This window comes from Octodon degus, unplaced genomic scaffold (assembly GCF_000260255.1).
Source record: "Octodon degus isolate 3935 unplaced genomic scaffold, OctDeg1.0 scaffold00058, whole genome shotgun sequence".
NCBI lineage: Eukaryota > Metazoa > Chordata > Mammalia > Rodentia > Octodontidae > Octodon > Octodon degus.
Window position 1 is genome coordinate 3,669,862 of NW_004524634.1, and position 12,500 is coordinate 3,682,361.

The following is a 12,500-nucleotide window of genomic DNA, read 5'->3' on the forward strand; positions in this document are numbered from 1 at the left end:
CGGAACCAGGGATTGAACTCAGGCCTTTGCGCTTACCAGGGAAGCACTTATTCCAGTGAGCCATCTCCCCGGCCCCTATAGTTACATTCTCTTAATGAATAGAGGGATTTGTTGTAATAGTGTTTGTAAATAGGATCTCATGTCCGCATCGTGTACAGCAAATAACCACTAGGAAGACAATATGCAATGTGTTAATTATTGAAACTGTCCTACCAATTTGATTTGAAACTGTCTCACTGCTATTTGCCTGTCAATAAAATTATGGGGGAAAAAAACCTAAATTAGAAAAATATATATATTCCTTTGGAGCTGGCCAGATAGTTCAGTGGATTAAAACACCTGCTTAGGCAGGTGCAGGGACTGGGGTTCAATCCCTGTATGCTGGCCCGCACCACCTGTGGGCACTCTGAGAGGGTGACTGACACTGGGTGTGGTGGCCCATGCCTGTAATCCCAGCACTTGGGAGCCTGAAAACAGGCGCATCACTATGACTCCAATCTACATAGTGAGACCTTGAGACCTTGTACTAAATACATTAAAAATAAATAATAAAATTATGTAAATGAATAAATAAATAAATAAATAAATAAACGTCAGCTAGCTCCGAGGCACAGCAGTATGGCTAAGAGGAAAGACAGAAGAGAAACATTCTATAGTATGGCAGACATGAAGTAGCAAGCCTTCCTTACTCCTTCCTTTTTCATTCTATCCAGGCTATAAGCCCACTGCTTAGTGCTAGTGGCACCCAGTATGGTTCTTCGCTCTTCAGTAAATCCATTTTCCACACACAAAACTATGCTAAACCAATCAGTGCATTGAATTCAGTATTCTACATCCATGATCTCACCTTTGGGAAGCCATCTAGATACAACAGACTTTAAAATACCTAACTAAGCTTGCTCCAACTTAGCCTATTAATGTTCACAAATGGTTAGACTCTATTTTCTAATATCGCTAACAATCATCTTAGCAGATCTTTTTACTATTGAATCACTAATGGAACAAACTTTCCTTTCTTCTGCTACATTATTCTTTTAATATACAGATACTTCTTAATTTATATGGAGTTTCCAACTTACATCATAAGTTGAAAATTATATACGTCAAAAAGCATTGAATATTCCAAAAGAACATCTTCGTATAGCAACACTGAAAATTATATTGTATCAGTTTTTTACCCTCCCAATGGTGCCGCTAACTGGGTGCTGAAACTCACTACCACCACTCAGCATTACACATAATGAATTACATATACTAGCTGAGGAAAATATCAAAATTCAAGATTTGAAGTATATTATCTACTGAATGAATATCATTATCACACTAGTCTAAACTTGAGTTTTACTCTGTTTTGATTTTTGTGGTACTGGCAAAAAGCCATTTGTAGGTACATGCAGAGAATAAGTCAACTGAGGAAAAAGGCAGAAGGCAGCCATCTAGACACTAGGAAGCAAGCTCGCACTGAGAGACAGTCACCTTGACACGCTATATCTGACTGCCATCCTCTAAAACTGGGAAAAAATAATTTTCTGCTGCTTAAACCATACCCAGTCTATGGTATTTTATTATGGGACCCAGAGTTATCTACAACAACAGAATAACAAGGAAGTTATTGGGACTAAATCATTTTCAAATAAAGATAGAAGCCAATCTCATATCCTATGCTAAAACTTTTTTATGTTTGTGACTTATCAGCAAAAAAGTATAGAAATACTAAACTTAAAAATGGATAATTACATATTATTTGTAATAAAGAAGATACAAATGTCAAAGTGGAAGATAAATTTACATAAAAAATTTTAGAACTTTCAAAGAGCTACAGGGAAAAAAAGCAAAGAGAACATGAAATTAAGAAAAATATTTACAAAATATAGCAGACTGGAAATTAACTTTCAGATTAAAGACAGCTATGCTTTATTAACAGAAAAAATATTTTAAAACTTATTAACGTAGAAAACAAAGGTTACCTCTTTCTACCTTCCTTTTCTTTTTTAAATGGTATATTATTTTAATAGTTATATTTTCATGCATGTTGCCCACTATTTTAAAATGAAATTTCTGTCCCCATGCCTGCATAATTTATCATTAGCTTCTATTTAAGTAATATTGCAAGAATGTTGCACTTTAAGAAAGACATGCTTTGTAAAAAGAATGGAAAATTTGGATTAAAGGAAAGTATATACTTCTTGGTATTTTAAGTGTTATCCTATTCCTACTATTCTTTTTAAACATTCTCATAGTACAATGAAAATATGGCTTCATATGTAAAAATTAACTTACTAGTAGCTTTGTAAGAACATATACAAAGACTATTGCATAACTTTATTTTACAGTCATTTTCCCAGTTGTAAAAACTGACGCAATTGCATTTGTATTTATTTCCTTTTAGCAAAAATAGAATTTGACATAATTGTTGTACAGAATCATATAAAACAAAGGAAGTGTGACTAATATTACTTAATTAATCCATAACACAAATACTGTTGCATCTCCGTTTTGAAAACTTAGATACTAAGAATTATGTTTTTTCCTGGCATTTTTTTTCTTTCTTTTTTTTTTCTCCTAACATATTTTTATTCCAAACTAACAAATCTAGGAAATGAGTTCAAAGAAGGTCAATGTTGGCAGAGCTGTTGCTGAGGTCACCAATAGCACTGACTGCCAGGCGGTGTTACAGATGGAAGACCTTGCACAGACTGGCCACCCTCTACTAGAGATGGATATCTTCAGTAGTTTACTCCTATTTTCAAAAGGTCACCCATTGTTCTCAAAAACACATTCAGCCTATGAGTATTTGTGCATCCAGAGAAGCTTCTAGCAACAAATATTATCTAGATCTAAACCAACCTAATCACATAACTGCTAAAGCTTTTTTCCTTTATGGGGTTGAGAAAAAAATTCTTATCTTGATACAGTTTTTAGTATGAACTGCAAAGAAAGTATGACAAACTTCCAGGTACCATGTTGCTAGATTCAACAATTATTCACACACACATTTTTTTAGTGAACCATTTAAAAATATGTTTGAAAAGTTTCAATACATATTTTCTAAGAACTGACACATTTTTATGTAACTAGATAGAAATTACCAAAATTACAAAGCAACTTGGTAATTATATAATCTCAAGTCTATATTAACATTTCTATTACTATTCCAATAATTTTTTCAGCTTTTCTTTTTTATTAAGGACATGTTTGTAGTACACAATGACTACACCTCTTGTGAGGACTTAGTACATGCACAAAACACATCTAAATTCTTTTTCATCCCTTTCCCTTCTACCTCCTTCCATCTCTTGATTCCCTTGATACCATTTGATAGCCAAGTTTCTAAGTACCCCTTGATACCATTTTGATTCCCTTGATACCATTTGAATAGCCAAGTTTCTAAGTACCCCTTGTTAAAGAGGCTATCTTTTCTCTAGTACGTGTTTTGGCCCATTTGTCAAAGAACAAATAGCTGAATGTGCTTGGGATTCAGTGGTCTATTCTGCTCTATTGGTCCATATGCACCAGTAGCCATAACTTTGTAGTATAACTTGAGGTATGGGATTGTGATGTCTTCTGCTTTGCTTTTGTTACCAGGAATGCTTTTACTACTGAGTCTCTTCTGCTTTCATCTAGATTTTAGGAATGCTCTGTCCAGTTCTGTGAAGAATTGTGTATGAATTTTGATTGAAACTATGTTAAATTTGTGTTATGTCTTTGGAGTATGGTTATTTTAACTATACTGCTTCTGCCTATAAAGGAATTGATTCTCCCTCCAACTATGTCTCCTAAGCCCACCTCCCCTTGTCCTGGCATGGGGTCAACAGTACTCCTCCAACATGCATTGCTTCCATGAAGATACTGTGCTACCACAACCCAAAGCACTACAGCAAATTAGTCATGGATTAACACTTCCAGAACCGTGAGCAAAAAAAGGTTTTCTCCTTATAAATTCATTGTACCAGGTATTTGGAAGAGTCACTAACAAAGAAGGCAGTCATATGCCTAGGCATTACCAAGAAGCCTTTATTCTGTCACCTCTTATACCTGATTCATCAAAAAGTATAATTAATCTCAATTCTAAAAAAAAGTCCTGAATTCATCAACATTTCTCCATAACTACTATCATCTCTTGATCTAAGTTAGTATCATTTCTCACCTGGAATATTAGACTAGCTTTTCTATGATCCATTCTTCACTCTCATCCATTGCCTACAATTCAGCAAAAACTATGTGTTCAAAATACAAATCAGGTTACCTCACTGAAACTGAAATTTACCCCACACTCACACACACAGTTCTCTCCCTCTCCCTTCCCTTTATTTTTCTTTCACTCACCCACTCCCATTCAGCCTACTATCAAAATCATCCTAAGTAATAACTATTTCTCCAATGTTATGCCTTACCTTATCTGCCTAGCTTTCTGTAGTCCACTCTGTACTTCTTTTAATTCTTTAAAAGGGCTATCCTACTTCCCATTATAGATTTTGTAAATGGTTATTTACTTGCTGGTGGATTAGACAAAAAGAACTGTAGGATCATTGATGATTTTAAAGTTTCTATTTGGCACAACTAGATGAGTATTAGAATCATTTAATGAGGGTTTTTTAAAATGTAAAATTCTCTTGTTGTTGACTCACAATTATTCCTCAAAAACTTTCTATATAAAAGCCATTATATTACCACTGCCACATACCTTAACTGAAAATGCCCTTGATAGGTCGGTCCCTCCTTAATGATCTGATCTCAGAATGCCAATTGTTATCAAACAACTGAAGAAAGCTCTCTATTGGTCTAAACTACCAATCTATTTTAATTTTCAAGAGTTGCATTATCCTGACAGATATGCTCAATTGTTCAGGTGTCTCTTCCAGTTAAAATAACAACTCTGAGCAGAAACGTTCTCTCTTTTAACACTGTATTTCTACTGCCAATGCATGAGTTCAAAATGTACTGAATAATTTACAACTAACATTGTTTACCTAAAATAAAGTGGATTATCACCAAAAATTCATGTTATATTAAATTTTATCAAAAATATGTGGCAAATGATAATTGAGCAACTTTATCTTTTTTAATTCATGTGATTTATTTGTTTTTTTATAATTTTATTGATAAACAAATAGCAATGAGACAGTTTCAAATCAAATCGCTAGTACAGTTTCAATAATTAATACACTGCAAACATTCTTCTTAGTGGTTAATTGCTGTACAAGATGCGGACTTGAGATCCTCTTTACAAACACCATTAGAACAAATCATTCTATTCATTAAGAGAATGTAACTATATATCTATCCTAACCACTTTGAATACAGATACAAAATGGACATTCATCTGAATACCCTTTTTTTGTTAAGTTCCGTTATTTGAATATTATAGGTGTGTAAACTCAGCAAAATATTCTAAAAGAGTCCAGTAGCCCATAATAGCATTGGGTCTTCTGTTTAACTGGCAATGTCAGAAATTGTTGACCTGAGTCCCCCACAGCTCAACATAACAGCATGGCTTTACTTCCTATATTTCGTCTTCATACTTTTCTACTGGATGGTTAAGACCAACGTAAAGCAGGACCTATGCAACAAGAGTTGTAGAGTTGTAGCTTTTTGGTCTGATAAGGTCAGTGAAATGCCCTCAGGATTTATCCTGAGATCCTGTACCGCAGATTGTAGAACCTTTGTCAGTGTCAGCCATGTGGATGAGTCACAGCCATTGCTTGGCCAATGAGAACAACTTTATCTTATACACTGCTGTTTTCTTCAACAGGCAAAAGAGAAAATGGGTTTCAAATCAGTGCTTACAATATTAAAGGATATCAGGTTAAGTATGAAGTAGAAGCTAAGAAAATGAGCCCCAATTGGCTTTAAATACATATTCCACCTCTTACTCTGTGAAACTGGTTAACCAACCTCTCTAAGATAGCTCCCTATACAACAACATAAGTATAACAATAGATACATTTATATGAGTGCAGTAAGGAAAAATTTAAGACAGTATGTCTGAAATACCCAGAACAATGTCTAACACACAGTGAACAATCAGTAAATGTTAAAAGCTGTTTTATTTTTGCAAAGAGCAACCACACAAGTGAGATCAGCACTCAAGAACAATGACATTTAGAAGACAATACTTCAGTATGGTTTTGAAGGACATATATTGCTCCAAATAGGTAATTCCAAAAATATACATACATTGATTTTAAAGCAGTGAAACACTGAATGGTATATAAATAATCAGTTCTAAGAATTCTGGGCTTCCTCATACATACCGAGTGGGTACGGAGTGCTGCAATGGTTTTTGAAAGTGCCATTTCCCATAATTCATCAATGTAGGCTCTATTTACTAAGCCTTGTGTTGTATGTAAAATGTGATCTTCAACCACAAAAAAGCTAAGATTGAAGAGAAAAAGATAGCTGTCAGAAGTTATAATTTGATTATTATAACTTTGATTATTATAGCTAGGATTTGACAAACATTAAAAGCTGTCATCAAGTTCAAACATAATATTCATTTTTTTTTCTTATAAAGTAACATTTTAGACTGAGAATCATATTTATGACTGGAGATTGAATCCAGGGTATTTGCACTTACCTACATGTACTGTCTCTTAAAAATTTTGACATATGATAGCCTTAAGTCACTATATTATTGAGCCGAGAATTGAACAACATGATCATCTTACATCAGCCTCCGAAGTGCTAGAATTATGGTTAACTCGCCATATCCAGCTTTAATTTTAAAAAACAGGTCATCAATATGTTTAAAAACACTAATAGATTTTACAGAGACAATGAAACATTTATGTTGATATATATATATATATATATATATATATATGAAAGTATCTATTTCAATACAACACATTAAAGTGTACACTTTCTCATTAAAAGTGTCACAAAGGTATGATACGGAAGTTTTTTTTTTTTAAAGAAAGAAATTTATTTTTAAAGACCTTTTTGTGGCTTCCTGTTATACATTTAAAATACACCTCCAGTTATCTAGCTTATGGGGGGCTTGTTTGTTTTTTGTTTTGAACTAGAAATCAAACTTGGAACTTCACAATTGCCAGGCAGGTGATCATGCAAGTGAGCTATATCCCAGGTCCTCACTTACTATTAATTGCTAATTAAATTAATTATTTATTAGGAAATTGTATGATATATCTTAATCAAAATTATTAAATACACTAAAAGAATCTAAGTGATAATAAAAATAATAGAAACTTAATGAAAGGATAAAGCTTATGTCTCTAAGTATAGTCATTATTATATAATTAGAACAAGTTACTTGTATTAGAAATAGTTATTGAGTGACTCAGTGGTGTCCCAAATTTTCTGATCAAGGAGATTTTGGGGCCACACAGAAAGTGATTGACAATGTAAAGTGTGCCTAAGGAGAGTCACCTAGAGAGAAAACATTCTCTCAGGCTTTCACAGAGAGCAAATTGGTCAAGCAGTGGCCGTGACTCATCCACATGGCTGACACTGACAAAAAAATCTGCAAACTGCTGTACAGGGTTTCAGGGTAAATCCTGAGGGGATCTGATTGACCTTCTCAACTACAAAAATTACATTTTTTTGTTATATAGGTCTTGCTTTATCTTAGTCTTAACAATGTAGCAGAAAAGTATAAAAATGAGGTATAAAAAGTAAAGCCATATTAATATGCTGAACTGTAAAAGACTCAAGTCAACAACTTCTGACATTGCCAGTTCTGCAGATAACCCACTACTATTATGGACTACTGAACTATATTGGATTATTTTGCTGAATTCATGTACCTACAATATTTGAATGGCAATGGAATACCCTTCTCTGACAAAGCTAAACAAAAAAGGGGGATGGAAATAGTTATTGGGAAATTATGATCCCATACTGCTATATATACTCTAGTGAAAGTGACAACATAGCCCACAAGATAAACCTGATCCACTTCCTATTTTTATGAAGACTACTTAATAGGAACACAGCAATGATCTCTCATTTATGTACTGCCTATAGCTTTTAGACTATGAAACAGACAAATAGTTGTGACAGTATCTATGTTCTAGTAAGACTAAAATACTATCTGGCCATTTGAGAAAATGTTTGTCAACTTTTGCTAATGATACAATTCCTTATACAAAAAACTGAGAAGTAAAACATTAAATATAATAAAATTGCAGTTCAATTTTTATCTGCAAAATGTATCCTCCAACAATATAATGTTGAAACCAGTAGCATGTTCACATAAAAAAAACTTGAAAACTCTTGCCTTAAGAATTTTTTTAAAAATAAAAACAATTTTCTAAAGAAAATGATTTAAAGTTTTTAAAAAATGATTTATTTTTACAACTGTCACAAACCTATGGATTGAAAGTATATAAAAATTTGAACATATACATACCCTACAATTTGATTAAAATACTTCCTGTAGCCATCTAAAGTTTCATGCTGCAAAAAGCAAAGGGAAGAAAGTTACTCCTTGTAATTTTGTTACATTAAGACAAAGTTAAAATCAGCTATTTAATCTTGAAGCCCAATTCCCTAAACTAGTGTTAGGGAGTCTTTTAGAAACCTAAAGCCCAAACTAAAACCTAAAACCAACGCTATAGTCAGGGTTTGCAAGGGAATTGATTTACTATAGGACACATAATTTATAGATTATTTTATAATATGCACCCAAAAGGTTAAATGGAGAACAGTGTAGGAGACTTGACCATGTGCTAGAGACCTACAGAATGCAGCTGAGGGCCTGGATCATATGGCAATGTTCTGCACAAGTCCAGCTGAAGACCTACAACCTATGGCAGTATCTTCCATGAGTCCAGCTGGAGGCCTAGAGTCCAAGACAAAATCTCATGCAAGTCCATATCAAGGATCTGCACTGGGAAGGCCCAAAGGCCAGTGCTGAAAGCTAAAAAGTCTGCACTAACGGGATGAAGGACCGGTGCCACCAGGCTGAGCGATTTGCACTGGAAGGAATGATGCTCAAAATAAGGACTAAAGCTCCCCCACAAAAAAACCACAGCCATTCTCAGCAACAGCAAGGACCTAAGCTCCTCCAATGACAAGAACAGCTGAGTTCTTATCAGTGAAACCAACATGACAAGCTTTTCCAGGAGAATCAACAGCATACCATTTTCCCTTCCAATTCTCCTTTTATGCCGTTGGCACCACACCTCAGGTGGGCTTTCCATGCCCAGAACCACACTGATTCAATTCATCTGGGTGTTACAAGTTGACCATTAGTTAATCTACCACACCTACTTATTTATCACAAAGTGCCAACACTGCAATTAAACCTGAATAACATGGAGGTTTTAGTTTAGAGAAAAAATCTGATGCTCAGCTCCTGGGGCGACTTGGCTTGTGTGCCAAAAGAAAGAGCTCTGAATGCCCACTGTGGCACATGTCCCATAGGTTCTGGACCACTGCCCTGTGCCCATGACATACACTACTAGCACATTTATAAGATAAATATGATAGTAGTACCTTATGACTAAAAGCTGAAGTTATGAGCATTTGGTTCAGTTATATGAAAACTATAAAGACTATGATTTATTGGCAAAACAAAGATGGAATCAGGGCCACAAGGCCTGAGGCTGTTTAGGTCCCTCGTGACATGCTCTCAGAGGTTCCCACAGATACTGGTAAGAAAATGCTCATAAGTCTGCAGAGAGACGTATTCCTCTCTGCTAGGTCAAAGCCAATCATCTTCCTGAATGCAGCAAGATGGTTCCTCGCAGATGCCCCACTGTCTGCCAGGAAGCTATAGTAGAAAAGAACAGGTTTCCTCTGCCCAGTTCAAACTTTCATAGTCAAGACATATCTGTGGGTGGCTAAGAGCCACCTACAGAGTTCTATTTCCCCATGAGCAAACTATTCAGGAATATGACAATGTAGCAGAAAGTACTCTCCCACCAGTATATTTCAGTTTCTGTTAAGTGTCCCAGGTAACAGCTCCTGTTGCTTTTGTCTCTTAGAAACTGGTCACTGTGATACATAGCTGGTCATTATGATGTATGTTGTAAGAACCAATCAAAGACAGCCAAATATTCTGCCTCTGTACTTCCCCTTTCAACTTCATAAAATCCTCCCTTTCCATGCCTTTGAAGCCTGATAATTAAAGAATGATTCCTCTCAGTTCCCTTCAATGTAAATAAATCTACCTCCAAATCTAGGGTTTTGTTGCAGGGTTTCTGTTTGCCATAGCAATAATACTATGCACCTTATATAATGACACTGTGAATGAAATGAGACAATACATAACTAGTACTTAGAAGACTGGCTAACACATAGCAACCAAATCTATTGATTCGCTATTTTTACTTCAACACACACACACACACACACACACACACACACACACACACACACCAGTTAGCACACAAGAAAAGGGAAATATGCAAAAACTGAAGGTGATGATCTTACCATGTTTGACGGGGGCTGGAGCACCAATCTGGCCTGTTTTCGTCTCTGTTTTCGGTAGTAGTTCTCAAATGTTTCCCTGGCACCCTGTAAAAGAAACAAAAAGATATGTTAACATAGTAGGAATAAGTCATCTTGGATTTCAAGGGAAAAGAGAAGGTTCCAGGTCTGAATTTGAGGCAGCACCACTAGTTTTCACAATAATAATTACTGAAAATAAAATGAATCATTACCACTTATTAAACCTTACTTACAAATTCCATGACAATGGGCATAGATTTTTATAATAAAATTACCATAATTCAATCACCTGTGAAACAAATCTGGCTGCTGGGTCAATTATCATAAATTCATAAATTCATAAACATGAAGGAAAACCACCACAGGTTGTAGTAACAGATGAGAAAATTCATACAATGCTCCAGAAGAAAAACATTAAGAGTTAAAACCAGCCTTGAAATGAGTCATGAGCAAAGGGGTATCAGAATGTAGAAAATAGATAAAAACTTGGTAAGTCCATCTTCCCAACAGAATATGCACTGGTCTGAACCCTTCAAAAAAGAAATAAATCCCTTAATGTTCTTGGTATGCAATTTCCACTTCTCATTTAGGGTTTCCAAAGTGAAAAGGAGAGGTGCTCAGAGAACAATGTCTAGCTCGCAAGGCCTGGACTCATGAGTTCTGTACTGGCTTAACAACTGTCTAACATGCATGTCATTCTCAGAACCTCAGAATGTGGCTTTACACTAATACAGATGTAATGAGTTAAATTAAACGTTGTTACAATAGCATAGGATAAGCTTCACTACTTGACTGATACCCTTACAGAAAAGACACAGAGGGACAGACACCACGGGAGGCCACCACATGAATAATGACTAGAGCAATCCTTCTGAAAACCAAAAACCCAAAGAACTGGTGATATCACCAGAGAAGCTAAAAACAGGCAAGGATTTTTCAGTCTCTCAGAGGAAGGGATGCCTTTCTAATACCTTTAACTTGAATTTTGAGGTACCAGATCTGGATAGAATAAATTTCTGCTATTTTGAGGCCCCTTGTATACGGTATTCTGTTGTAGCGCCTGCAGAAAACTAGTGCAAGCTCAAGGATTTTAAAATAATCCATACACACCATATGATTAAATTTCATTTTTTTAATTGAAGGTTTTTCCAAATAAGCAAAAGTAGAAAAGACAGCATACCACAGTAGTAAAGAACACTGACTTTGAAATAAAGTGCTTACACTCAAATTGTGGTTTTTCCCCTTACTAATTGTATAACTGCTATAAACAGCTGTATAACTTCCTTTCCACTAATTTAAACCCTACTATTTATTTAACTTTCACTTACAAGTGTTCTGTGGTTTTCTCATTTGTAGAGATGTCAATTTGGTTGTTATGAGGATTTAGAAGAGTTATAAAGCTCTTACAACAGTGTCTGATAGTAAAAAGCATTTATGCAAGAGTTACTTTTTTAAAAAGATGAAATGGATGATAAAAGTGAAAGCCCTGCCCACCTTTTCAATTTTTTCTGCCTCCCTAAAAATCTGAATAACTTTATTCAATGTGACTTGTTTCATTACTAAATTGACCCTAAATTGAGAATATTGACTTCTAATACAAAGTCATTGCAACACACTAACATAGTGCAGGAGTTCCAAGCATTTTCTATGAAGGCTAAGAGAGTAAATACTTTAGGTTGACGGGCAATTACTAAACTATGTTCCTGTTTTTGTACAGCAAAAGCAGCCACAGCCAACACATACATGAGTAAGTGTGGCTATATTCCAACAAAATCTTATTTGTGGGAAGTGAATTAGAATTTTACAAAATTTCCATCTGTTGTGAAATATTATTTTTCTTTTGATTTTAAAAATGTAAAAAATATTTTCAGTTCTTAGGCCAGATAGACACAGGCAGCAAGACAGACTTGGTTAATGAGTCCAGTTTTATTTATTTTATTCAGTCCATCTTATTGTAAAAATCTTGGATCAGTTTGTTAAACCCTCTTGTAACTTAAAAAACAAAGATCTTAAATGCTACAGTGATTATATAACTGTATATACTTAACCTTTTTTTTTCTACAAAATAAAATCAAATAGTAGAA

At 34.8% G+C, this 12,500-nt stretch overlaps 1 protein-coding gene across 2 annotated transcripts in view; it reads right to left on the reverse strand.

Annotated features, from left to right (window-relative positions):
* Positions 1-12,500, reverse strand: part of Exoc6b (exocyst complex component 6B) — a 650,136-nt gene that overhangs the window by 296,381 nt on the left and 341,255 nt on the right. For both annotated transcript variants that reach the window (XM_023718391.1, XM_004634081.3), the window contains 3 exons: positions 10,399-10,482; positions 8,372-8,418; positions 6,255-6,375 (listed from right to left, as the gene is read on the reverse strand). In XM_023718391.1, the coding sequence (XP_023574159.1) occupies positions 6,255-6,375; positions 8,372-8,418; positions 10,399-10,482 (252 nt within the window). The remainder of the gene's footprint in view (positions 1-6,254; positions 6,376-8,371; positions 8,419-10,398; positions 10,483-12,500) is intronic.